Source organism: Phycodurus eques, chromosome 3 (genome assembly GCF_024500275.1).
Source record: "Phycodurus eques isolate BA_2022a chromosome 3, UOR_Pequ_1.1, whole genome shotgun sequence".
In the NCBI taxonomy this organism is placed as follows: domain Eukaryota; kingdom Metazoa; phylum Chordata; class Actinopteri; order Syngnathiformes; family Syngnathidae; genus Phycodurus; species Phycodurus eques.
In genome coordinates, this window is record NC_084527.1 from 16,717,430 (window position 1) to 16,730,884 (window position 13,455).

Below are 13,455 nucleotides of genomic sequence, written 5' to 3' on the forward strand. Positions count from 1 at the left end.
GTTCAAATTAAGTAAATTCAAAGGACTCTTTTTTTTCAGTGTACATTGTCTCACTGTATAAGGTGCTGGAAAGGCATCCAAACGAAGAGCTTGAATTTGATATCGAGCATATTATTTCCTTGATATTCAAGGTCAAATTTTTGTCCTTTTCTCATGACTTTCAGTATTTGTCATATGCTTTGTTACTTATGTCCTCACATCCTAGCTGAGCCTAGACTGTAGTGACGCTGATGAGCAAATCTGTAAATGAAAAGACTTTTCATCTTCATGTCTCCCCCTGCCCTTCCAAATTGTTCACCTGGGTTTCCTGAACCCTGCAGCCCCTCAACTGTGCTATGCCACTGCTTTGTTTTCAGACGTTGAGAAAGAAGGGCCTAAATGGCTGTGACAGCCCCGACCCCGACGCAGACGACTCAGTCGGCCACAGCCCCGAGTCTGAGGACAAATACAGGAAAATAAACGAGGACATAGATCTGATGATCAGCAGACAGAGACTGTGTGTAAGTACCTCTTATTGAACCCCGAGTCTTCCTCACCTCTTTCTTTCCTCTCTCCCCTGCCCCCACTGTACTGTGTGTTACTTGGTCCTCGTCTCCACGTTTCCGTCATGTCTCCCCGCCATCCGTCCCTCTGTCCCCCCTGTGTTACTTGTGGGACCCGGCAGGCTTTGAGCAAGAAGGAGAACAAAGGTGGCGAGAGCCCGGAGCTTGAATCCACTCTCATCCTCACCCCGCGAACTGAGGAGAAATACAAACAGATTAATGAGGAGTTTGATCACATGATTAAAAGTCATAAAATTCCTGTAAGTACGGGCTTTTGACGTCATGCGGCGTCTTCGGCGAGCTAACAAAATGCTGACTGGCCAGTTGGTGTTGTGCTAACCCAGCTAACCGCCATTGTTTGCCACCAGACTAAACACACAAAGTGAGAGTGCGAGTACGACCACAGATTACAATGTGTACATGCAGTGGAAAAGATTACAGCTCTTAGATTTTGCTTATTGAGGAGAGGTCCTCTAATTTGACATAACTGCAACCACAACCAGCAGCCATTTTTGCTTCATAATTGCAGACTTTCTCTCGTTTAAACGCACTGGCTTCCCCACCGTGAACCTGTTCCCCGCGATGCCTTGCTTTTCAAGGGGGAGCTGCAATCCAACTGCTGGATTGTAGTTTCCATTTTACAGAAGAGTCAGAAACCACATAATAAAAGTGGCTTTGTGTAAGCGGACCCTTCCCTCCATTCACAAAGCATCATATTGGAATGGTTACATGGGAATATACAGTAATTCTATGGTAGATAATTTAGAGGAGAACAGTAGTGTCTGACAAAACATTGCATAGAAGAAGTGGAAATGTGGTTTGGTTGCTGGGGGTGGCGCGGCTTTCTGGGTGAGATGCGTTTAGGATCGGCGCTGCTGGGGTAGGGATTGGAGTGCACACAACAAGTGGCTGTTCAGTGTGTGGTCAGGGTGGATGCCAAGCCCTGGGCCTCTCTAGATTGCAGGGGGCCGTTTAGGGGTTGGTTAGGGGGAGCAGAAAGGAGGAAGATGAGTGAAAACAGGAAGGATGGCACCCGTTGAATGACTGTTTAGACACATGTACAGTCTGATGAGAGCCAGTTTAAGAAATGTTTAAAAACAGGGTGTCCGCAATCCTTAAAAGTATTTCACTTTTTTAAATGAAGGCTTTAATTATCCTTTAAAAAAATACACCTTATTCTTGATTGAGAGTCTGGCGAGTGTATATACTCGGAAACTGTACATACATTTATCCACATGTTAAAACGTATTGATATGAACAATAGCTCCTTGAGAGATCCAGAAACAACAGCAAAAACAAACACCTAACATAAGTATTTCTCTTCCGTTAATCAGTGAAATGAAAGTGAAACAGTAATTAAAGTGAGAAAAACAGTAGATGTTAGAAAAGGCAGCTGAGTATACAATATATTCCATACAAACTCAGCTGATTCTCCTTATATTGGTCTCAGACACATGGCAGTAATTTAGGGACCTATTTTCTACTTCCTAAAGCTAACATTCAGAATCCAACCACTTCCAGGGCACTCCCAAGGTTAAGCCCTTGTGCCAAGTGACACACAAAATGTCACCCCAAAAAATTGGTGCTTGGGGCTTCTTATGTTACTGATGAGGCCGCACAGTGATCTGAATAAATACCACTAACACTTTACATCAACGCCGTGAGATGGAAAAATAAATCATTTCATATTAAACTCAAGTCGTGCCACCTCAAAAGTAATTTTCCAAAAATCAATGCAGATTTGCACAAAGATGAAGAGAGAGGAGATGATCATTTGGCCTTTCAGACAATTTCACATAAATGAATCATGTATACATTTTTATTAAGTGTCATAAACATGGACATAACTCCTGGCATAGAAATGCAGCGACCAAATCCAAAATATTTTGAGTGGAAATCGTCTCTCTCTCTCCGAATGAAGGAAGTGACCAGTTAGAGTTTTCAAGTAACTGTGCTGATTTCAATCCATCAGTTTCATTAAGAGCATGTTGGGTTATTGTGGCAGTTGTTTTCTCGACAGTACTTCCTGAAAGCACCTCTCTCCTGGTTTGTGGTCTCGTCTTCTGTTTCATTCAATTGTACATGGATGTCTGATGTGAGTTTTTCCGTTTATGCTTTTGGCCTTTCTCTGCTTTTTTTTTTTCTTTTTACTTTTTTTTTTTCCCCCTCTCCCTCCTCTCCCTAATTTCCCTTGACTGTGTCCTCTCTTTTTCTTTTTTTTTTACTATGTGGTCTTGTTGTATTTGTTTTTTGTTCTGAGTAACTCACAAATCTAATCAAATTGGCTGCTCTTGTCTCTCCCTGCCTCTTTCTCTCAGCAGGCCATGCCGCCGTCCAACTACGACATGCCCGTGTCCATTCCCGTCAGCAACCAGAACAATCTCATCTACAGCCATCCCGGTGGCTCCCTTGGAAACCATAACCTGTTACCGCTGACACACCATGGACTACAGAGAAACAGCATGTCACCTGGAGTTACTCACAGACCCCCCAGTGCAGGTAACACAGGTAGGGGGCTACATGCATCCAAGTGAACACTGTTGTCCCATCTGTTCATTTTTTTGGTACACCTAACACAACCAAATCCCTGTTACGTTAGAGCAGTTCCACAGTACGTCAAAAATTAACAGCAATTCATTGATTCAGCAGAGACACTGGTAGTGGTTCACATAACTGGCTTTGCATGGGTGCGGGCTCAATTCCATTCAATACACTACTCAACACGACTGTTTATAGAGGAATTTAAAAAAGAACTGCAGCTGTAGCCTTTAAAAAAGTACTGTTTATAATAAAGGTCAAACATAAAACACAACAACAACAATAATAATAATAATAATAACAATAATCATAATAACTAAATTAATGAATACAACAATTCCAATTAAAATGTACTTCTTTAAGAACAAACACCTGCAGCACCTCCTCTGTGTCTTAGACCAAACTGTCACAGTATTTTTGCTGGTCCCCTTTTGTTCCGCCGGCGGCCTGCTGGGGGTCTCAAGTTGTTCGCAGCGGTGGTCATACTCTACAGAGGAGGGAACGAAGAAGAGCTCCCTTCTGATTTGCCTTTGTCATGCAGGATGTCCAGAGTTTCATTGCCTCCCGTTTCGTATTCTAACTCATGTTGTGTGAAGTTGTTAGTAGATGAGATAGGTGAACATGATTGAAGTCTCCACTGACAAGAATAAGGGTGTTGCGATACTTAAATTGTAATTTCAAGATCACAGCGTGCATGACATCACTCGCGTTGGCTGCAGGGCCAGCAACTGGAGCTTGAATGTAAACAACTAACTGCAGTTTTCTAACAGTTGTTAGTTTGTCCATTGGTGAGTGACTTTACATTCCCCATAATGATCAATGAAAGGAACACTTCAAATCTCCTGTCCCATTTAGTCCTACCTCACACAGCCCTTTACTTCACTTTAACGCCAGCTCACGTCCCTCCCCGTATCTCCTCCGGGATGCATTCCTCACCCAGGGGATACCAGTCGGCACCATGGTAGGGGCGAAGCTCCTTGCGGTTGTCGGTGAAGCATCACAAATAAGAGGGGGTTTCAAATAGCATCAACGCTCATCCTTAGTTAAACATATGAATACAATAGTATGCACTATGTGTCCTAATAATACTTTTCCATATGAGATACCAGCACCAGTATCGGCAATATTCTCTGCTAAAAACCAGTGGCGACCGACCAGTCCAGGATGTCTGTAATCTGTCTTTTGCCCAACACCAGCTGGGATATGCTCCAGCCCTGCCATGGTCCTTAACAGAATAAGCGGTATTGAAAATGGAAAGAAATTGATCTGATCATCTCCACCATGGATGAGTCATTGTCATAGTCAGTCTCATTGCATTCTGTGGTTGATTTGAATTGAGCAGAATAGTTGTCTGACCCCATGTACAGTTTTGTCTTTCAATGTGCTTGTGACATACGGAAATCAAGCCTGTTGGTTTGTTATTGTTGTCCAGAGTCCTTTTTCTGTCCCACTGGTCTGAAGCCTTCAGCCCACACCCTCACCCTGTCATTACAACTGGATGCAAGAAACGCCAGCACAAAACTAAATATGAGCTTTGGAGCTTGCAGCATCCACACCAGACCGCACAAGTTCTGAACCCTCCCACCCTTCCACCTCACATGGCTTAAAAATAATAATGTGTCATTTTTCTTGGACGACAGCGTCCAGTTGCTTGGTCTTTTTGAGAGAGAGAGACTTCATTTTTCTCTGGTAGCAATACACACTTTGATCCACCAAAATGCGCACCGACGTTAATGTGCCGGGTAATGGCATGCGGAGTAAATGCAACATGTGCCGAACCGCCTTCATTCATTCACCCAATCATTTCTTTACATTTTAGGTGGCCTCATGGGTGCTGACCTTGCCACTGGCGCAGGCACCAGTGCTGGTAAGAACATCTTCGAACTCTCACACCATTGTCTAGTAACTCATACAAGGTATCCACTCACCCACTCAGGGCTATAAACTGCATGACTAATATTAACCCAAGTGGAGATTTTGTCCATGATGTGTTGATGTTAGTGGTGGTGGAGTTCATCTGGGAATGTTTACCGTGTGTGACACATGCTGCCCCTGTTGAGTTTAGCAATAAAATCATACAAGACAGGGAGGGGCGAGAAATGAAACGTACTTTCTGATGAGGTGAAGACTGAAGCAATACCAGACTTTTGATACATACATTTGTTGTATCCTACCATCTACGGCTGAGATTTATTTGGATCAAGTTCAAATTGTGAATTTGTGTAACATTACTGTAGCTGTCAACTTGTTAATATTTTTCAGTTTTGATGAATGTTTTTTTTCTTCTTGATGTAATGTCAATGTAATCCAAAAAGCAATTAACTGTTTAATTTGATCTGACTTATTGTTTTGTTGAACAACCTTTCTGGTCTTTGAAGTTATTCATGGCCTGGCCAAATTTTAAGATAAAGTAACCTGTATTTGTTGAATAGGTCTGGCCCATCTAGCACAACTCATACATTTTAATCAACTATAAATTTAGAACAGTGGTTTTCAAACATTTTACACCAAATACCACCTAAAAAACACTTTTCTCTCCAAGTATCACCATCATGACTAACTTTAAAAATACAATAGCGTCATAGGCCAAATTATTCATCAAAAAGAGACAGGTTTTATTCATAAAAATTATGTTTGATATTATTGTAAACCATTGTAACATTATGCACAGCCTAAGCATTAACACTGCTCTTAAATATCCGAGGTGAAAAAAAGTAATTATCATTCAATTAAAATGTGTTTCACATTAAAGTTAAATATAATGTTATTCCAATAAACATTTAAAAACAAACAGTTCTTCAAGATTAAATGCAAATGTATTGAACTTTAAAGTTAAATACAAATAAACTGTACTCAGGCAGTGATTCTTTCATGTACCACTAGAGGGAGCCCGCTATGCCTGTACTCAGAAATATATACACAAATATATAAAACTGTATAGAAAAAAAAGTCTCTTGGGGAAAAAAAGAAAACATTTGGGGCTTAACTGTACATAAAGAAACTGGATGATGCTCCAGGGGAACATTGTGGTCGTCTATACATTTGTAATTCTTTGTGTCCCCTTATAACCAGCTTCTTTACTTCCTCTCCACACATTAACAGCTACCATATGTCTTGTAACCAAATTGATGCAGTGTTTTAGTGTCTAACCATACCCCAAAAACATCTATGGAGTCTCCAGAGATTTGAGTGAACCAAGAAACCTATGTAAGCAAATGTAATGTTTTAGCTTCTTTGTGCCACTAGGTTCGTCCCTAAGGGCATGTCAGGCCAAACTTTATGGCAAAGAGACCCCCATTTAAGGGGTGAAATTTTACAGCCTCAACATATTTTACAGTGTAAAAATGGAGAGGAGGGGTGGAGGGTTCAGGGTGGTGCCTCAGTGGGACACAGCTGGGCAGCCCTGTCTGGCCCCTGGGGCTCCGTCATCGGGGTCACTGCTTGGTTTCTCTGTCTGGTCACTCGTTGCGCGCGCGCACACACGCAGACACGCACACAACAGGGCCGTTTGTTGTGGCGTGTGTTCGTTCGACAGCATGTTGCAGAGCAATGCTTCCAATGTACTCTTTGTGTCACCGGGGCCAAGGAACAGAGACGCTCTGTGAGGAGTGTGGCGCGTCGCTCAGCAGCAGCAGCAAAAAACACGCCGCGTAGAGAGAGACTTGTGCAAAACTAAAAGATTCCATTCAAAGGGCCCTTAAATCATATCTAGAGGCAGAGTGGAGGCGCGGGGTGTGGGGGAGATGGTGGTGGTGTGCGGTGATGAATACCCACTGGTGCTTTGAGGCATGTGTGCAAAGGAGAAACAGCAGGGTAACACAGATGGAAGTGTTATGTGAACTTGGACGGTCATTATAATGATGAGTGAGTCAATGTGAGGTGGCTCAACAGCAATCATGTTATTATTAATATTTATATTTTAACATTCCTCTTCTGCATACAAGTTTGGATCAAAATTGTACAAATAGCTGTCAGGTGTTTCTTCAGTGTAACAGTTTCAAGAAAGAAGAGGTGTGTGTATGTCTATGTGTGTTTCCACAGATGTCATGGTTCCACTGTCTATAAAGAGACAAAATGACAGCAAGCTCCCACATGGGACTTCTATTACCTGGGGTCCCCCTGTAGTGTGGCAGCATTGTAAAAAAAAAATAATAATAAAAAAAATAAAAAAAATAAAAAGTTGTTTTGTGCCTAAATCCCACACAGGTATCAGCCTGTTTGTTAATTCCATTGTTCTAATTGTCTCATGGTCTATCTACTATAAAACACCTTCAAGTCCTTTGTTAACAAAAACTCATCTTTAATTGTTGTCTTAGTAAAGTGGATTTCCCCAAAGATTGTATTTTTATTTTTGTACTGCTTTTGTTTTTTAGACTTTTGCTTAATTAAAGGAATTAACTAAATGTTAAACAACAAAAATTTACTTTCATTTCAACCTCAGTAATAAATCACATTCAAAAACGAAAAGAGAAATGAATACAAGCTCTCCATTTGAATTCTGTCACTATAAAGAGAATGTTTCTCAGCCTTGAAGAGATATGTTAATTATTGTGGTTGTAGATTGCAGTGGTGTAAAGAATTGCACTCAATTATACTGAGAGATGTTCCTAAAAGTTTGTCCTTTTCCCAAAGCTATATAAGTTAGCATTCTTTGTTTGGGTGTGCCTCTAACTTATAGAATAAATACTTGGGTTTCCACAGCAACACTCAGGCTAGAGCTGTCCTATCTAGCCAATGTACATGAACTGATGAAGTCTGTTCGGATAAGAGGTGAAATGTCTTTTAAGACAACCGGAATGGTCCACCTATGATCGATTCAATGGCCTGGGAATTAAATGACCTGGATGAATGAGAATATTCACAAGAATTAAGTTACTAAAATCTCAGCCGCATCTCGAGATAATAATTGAGAGTGAACTGCTATGTACAGGTAGTAAGAAAGCAAATATGCTGCCTTAATACGCACGCATGTGGGTGAATTCCGAATCGCACATTGTGCTACTTTCAGTCCAGTGCAATGAGGACAGGTTACTGAAAGGCTGAGTCATCATGTCTCCACCTCTGAAATGTTGTGGGAGAAGTGTGAACATGTGTGTTTATCTACAGCACATGTTCAAGCTTTCAAATCCTGCACTAACTGGAAGCCAAGGCAAGGAACCGGACCGAGGTCTCCATTTGAGCTCATTGTGAAGCCGTAATCTCTGCCAGTTTTGAGGACAACAACTACACCGTGAAAGTTGGGTGACTGGGAAAAAATACAATAAAAAGACAAGTTTGCAAAATGAGGCTTCGAAATCAGGAAAAATCAAGATGTTCTCGCCTATTTCGAAAACACTGTGGGTGTGTCTGCTACATACCACTATATCACACATTACCACTTCTATGACCTGGAAAAATGGATGCCACTCCATCGAGCGGCTTTATTTGTATTCCTACAGAGCTACATGTTTGAGCCGGAAAAATATATCCACTTAAAGCCTAAGGTGGCTAGAATATAACCCACTGGGTCGTCGCTTGTCTTTTCCTGGCCGCACAACTGAGGCGCTCTAAAGCGGCCACACCACCGCGAGGCCCCTGTCCACATGGCTGTGAAGTCCGACCTCCATGCATTTTCTACCGCTTATCCGAGTTCGGGTCGCGGGGGCAGTAGCTTTAGCAGGGACGCCCAGACTTCCCTCTCCCCAACCACTTCATCCAGCTCTTCCGGGGGGATCCCGAGGCGTTCCCAGGCCAGCCGAAAGACGTCGTCCCCGGGCTCTCCTCCCATTGGGACGTGCCCGGAACACCTCAACAGGGAGGCGTCCGGGCTGTGGGTCGTGACCGAAAGAACAGCATCCCGGATACAAGCGGCCGAAATGAGTTTCCTCCACAGGGACCTACAAGAAAAATCAATGACCTCACTTTTCGACCTTCTCTCACTTACTGCCGACAACGAGGTGCTCTAAAGCAGCCACGCCAGCGTTTTCATTCATTTGCATAGGTAGCTAGCTAACTGCATATCGCAATTGCGCCGGATAGCCACTGATGTGAACAAAGATGCTCAGGTTCTTACATTGTGGGGGAGGAGCAACTCATGCCTGACATGCAACGTGCGTCACATGCCGCTGTTTTATCTATGCCCAAAAGTCCAGGAAAATGGAAATAGTGAAAACAGTTTAACGATATAGCTCCACAATTGAGTACTACATAGTTCTCAATCTTTGCAGGTTTTCAGCAATTATCTTAAGACATTTATGATGTACATATTTCGAAATAAATCTCTGAATTCACTTAATGGGGTCCTTAAGACATTCCAGTTTATACATGAGCTCAACCCTGCCACCTAACTGACTCTAGGCTTGGCTGTGATATCGCTTCCTCTCCAAGTGGTTGGTTGCAGCCTGTGCCATGCAAAGTAGCGTATAGTGTGTTCGTGGCTGTCACGTCTCTGTGAGTTGAGTCAGAGCATCTGTCCCAAAATCAGAGGGGATCAAACAGCGAAATGAAAAGATTTGACTCACAGTTCTCATTTCATTTGCTTAATGACTTCATGATTTTACTTGTAAAGTGCTTTAAGGAGTGGCCTGTGCCACTGGTGATCATTGAGCAGTAATAATTGACTGGACCGCAGCCATCTCCACACGGTGGCAACGCACAGATGTCTGATTGAAGCCTTACCAACATGAAGTCCGTGTGTCGTTCTGACTAACGGTGTATTAATGTCGCTCCCCGAGCACGTTTTTATCCCTGCAGAAACACTAAGGCATGGGTTATTTGCTAAAGTGTGTGTATGCGTGGTGTCAATGTGTGTTTTAGGAGTGAGTGAGGTCTCATTCATCTATCTCCACATGCACCCACTCCAGCTCACAAAGGGCCAGCCATGAGAATGACAGAGCAGGAAAGCTGAAGAGGCAGCTGCCACTTTGCTAATGTGAGGATTGAGATAGAACTAAGAGGGTCCCATAGAAAACACACACGTGCATCCATATGCATAGCTCGCTTCTTACTTTCAAACATACAAAGATGCTGCTCTCGCACATTTAGGCCCATCTGCATGAAAACATGTGTACAGCTAAATATGCATGACACTGTATATTAACAGAATCACATCACACATGAAGCACCCACACATGAGCTGAGCACACACAGAGACACACACGGACACACACACACACACACATGTTCTCTGTCACCGCTTGCGGTCGTTTACTCTTCAAATTGTTCAAATTGTGCTTTTTGAGACTTTTCATTTCCAAACAACAAAAACCTCGCTCTCAAATTAAACAAAGATCAGCAAGTGAAATTGCCCAGGAAGACATCTGCGACTCATTTTCCCCCCGGAGTATATGATTAGGAAATTCATTTATGTCTAACGTATAATTCCTGCCTGTCTTTCAAGTGGGAAAAGTCCACACTGCGGCCTGTGTTCTAGCCCTTGGAAGAAGGAAGGGGGGACCAGCTTGTGGGATTGGGTTAGAAACAAAGACTAAGTTGCTTGCAGGAATGTTTTCCTCCTATTTGTTTTGTCTTCATAATATTGCGAGGTTTTCACCACATCGTTTTTCAAGAGAGAAAAACGTGTGCTGCACTTGTGTGCTCTTTGCAGAGTTGGTGGCAGCCCCAAGGGAGGGTCTTTGTGTGGAGCAACCACACGTGTTTAGCTCTGATGGCCAAATGATGGGCCCCATCCCTATGTGGTCTTGCTACCCGTAATTTGATGTTTTTACATGATTCACAGGCTGTTGCTGGGCACATGTCGCCTTAACTGACTGTGACAGAGTTGGAGGGGGAGGTCCACTTTTTGTATCGCCGCCAAGTAAATGATACGACCACTCGAGGGTCCTCTGTCAGAAAGCACCGTTTCTATGGCTCATTTAGCCAAATGACAGAAAAGAATGGGAGACTTGAAAGGACTGCAAGGTGAAAATGGAATATTGTGGATCCTAACTAACTTACACCACATGATTTTCAAGAGTTATTCAACTCTGGAATCTTATTTTACCAGAATAGTACCTCTTAGAGCACAGAAGCACCTTCACTTCAACACGTTCTGTCGGCCTATCTGCCTAAATGTGATCATAAAGATTCACTGAATATTACATCCACCAAGAATGTTGGTGGATGTATTAGCCAACCAAAATTTTAATGGCTCAACAAAGAACCCATTAAAGTTGGAGCGAATCCATTTTTTTTCACCACTTTATCGATCCAATCTTTTTTGGATTGTTCATTCACTCTTGGTGCAAGTTGACCCTCTGAGTACTATTGTCACTTTCACATCACATGGTATGTTGTATAATTATCGTAATTGTAGAAAAAAAATCCTATTCCTATAATTCATTCATCTTCCGTACCACTTATCCACACTGGGGTCGCGGGCGTGCTGGAGCCCATCCCAGCTGACTCTGGGCGAGAGGCGGCGTTACACCCTGAACTGGTCGCCAGCCAATCCCAGGGCACATTGAAACAAACAACCATTCACACTCACACTCACACCTACGGGCAATTTAGAGTCTTCAATCAACCTACCACGCATGTTTTTGGGATGTGGGAGGAAACCCGAGTACCCGGAGAAAAGTCACGCAGGCACAGTGAGAACATTCAAACTCCACACAGGCGAGGCAGGATTTGAACCCAGGTCCTCAGAACTGTGAGGCAGATGTGCTAACCAGTCGGACACCGTTCCAACTATTCCTATAATGACATGCAAAAAAAAAAAGGTGGGGGGGTGTAATCCTGGATCAATCCAAAATGTTATGGGTTCTTCTTTGTGGTGCCTTGTGTGTGTGTGCAGATTGACATTTTCCATAACTGCTAACTGACAAAATAAGAGTGAAAATGAAAACATAACATCTTAGGCAGAAGTAATGAGAAGACTTATTTTTAGCAAAGACTTGTTGTTAAATGGAAATGTTGTGGATTAATCCTCACACCAAAAAAAAAGAAACGCTCCACTAATTTTGGTTGAGTTTATTTTGCCTGAGGATTTTTGTGTAATCCTGCTGACATCAAGCAGATTTAACAGATAGTGATGTCTTTGTTAACAATGGTATACAAGCTATAGTATTGTTTGCTTTAAGTGTAACTTTTAAAGTAAAAATGTATTTTGGGCCATTGTGTGAACTGAATCAAAACTATTTTCATGGTACCTTCTATATACATTACTGTGTGTATATATATATATATATATATATATATATATATATATATATAGCTGTACTTCTTGAATGTTTCGCACTCTACCCTCTTTCTTTTGCTTTCCCAGGAAATGGATATGGCAATCACCGCAACTCCCCCGGTCTGCTGGTCTCTCAGGCCGGCATGAACAAGAACATGCAAGCAAAGTCACCCCCACCCATGAATTTAGGCATGAACAACCGCAAACCCGACCTCCGTGTCCTCATCCCGCATGGCGCCAAGAACAACATGCCCTCGATTGTGAGTAAACCCTACGATTGCCATTGTCCTACTTGTTTGTTTTGTGTTGTTTTCCTCCATTCTTGCCCTATTTTTTTTTTCTTTTTAAAAAGCTTTTAAATTGAACTTGCATTTGATCAGGCCATTTGTTTCTGGTCCAAATCCGATATATCAGTGGTTCTCAAACTTTTTACGTCAAACGTTACATAGCTCTCCAAATAACATCATAATGCTCAACATTAAATACAGTAATGTAGTAGGTCAAAGTGTTCATCAAAAACCGGGCCAAGGTTTTATTTTTTAAAATATGTATCTTTTATATGTAATTTATTACTGTAAGCCACTGTAATATTACTGTATGCAGAGTGTGAACATTAGCGCCGTGCTTAAATATTCGAAAACAATAAGCTGTTCTTAAGATATTGATTCACGTGAAATGTATTGCACTTAAAAGTTGAAGTGAAAATATACTTAAATGTTTTAAAACAAATGGTTCTTAAAGAATAAATGCAAATGTATTGTACTGTGCTTAAAAGTTAAATACAACTGAATAATGCTTATAGAAAAATGTGTGTACTTAGAGTAAAAAATGTTCTGTACATAAAAAGTACAAAAATAACTACTGGACTGGACAAAAAGGTTTACACAGGATCTATGCATACTGGAGCTGCAAGCTTCATTCTAATGTTTGATTGTAATGGATGTTTTAAAATTGTTAATGTATTTTTAATTCAGTGATTCTTTGGCGGACCACTAGAAAGAATCTGTGTAGCACACTTTGACAATCACTGTGATATATTATACACTGTTTCCCATAAAGTTGGAATCTTTGTTTTCTGAAACAATCCTCCATTGATTCCTATTGAAATGCATCCGTAATCACTTTTGACCAGATGCAATGACGACATTATGTTGACCAAATTACCCAGGTGAAATCAATTAAAGCATAATTTTTGTTTGCATTTCATGAAAGATGTTT

General features: G+C 41.7%; 1 protein-coding gene across 12 annotated transcripts in view; it reads left to right on the forward strand.

Annotated features, from left to right (window-relative positions):
• The window catches only part of mef2cb (myocyte enhancer factor 2cb), a 78,186-nt gene that overhangs the window by 58,236 nt on the left and 6,495 nt on the right, over positions 1 to 13,455 (forward strand). For 5 of the 12 annotated variants that reach the window (XM_061672264.1, XM_061672263.1, XM_061672270.1 and 2 more), the window contains exons 4-7: positions 357 to 500; positions 2,861 to 3,050; positions 4,900 to 4,947; positions 12,325 to 12,497. In XM_061672264.1, coding sequence (XP_061528248.1) covers positions 357 to 500; positions 2,861 to 3,050; positions 4,900 to 4,947; positions 12,325 to 12,497 — 555 coding nt within the window. Of the gene's footprint in view, positions 1 to 356; positions 501 to 664; positions 803 to 2,860; positions 3,051 to 4,899; positions 4,948 to 12,324; positions 12,498 to 13,455 lie in introns of all 12 variants that reach the window. The other 7 variants (XM_061672268.1, XM_061672272.1, XM_061672267.1 and 4 more) reach the window with 4 other exon arrangements.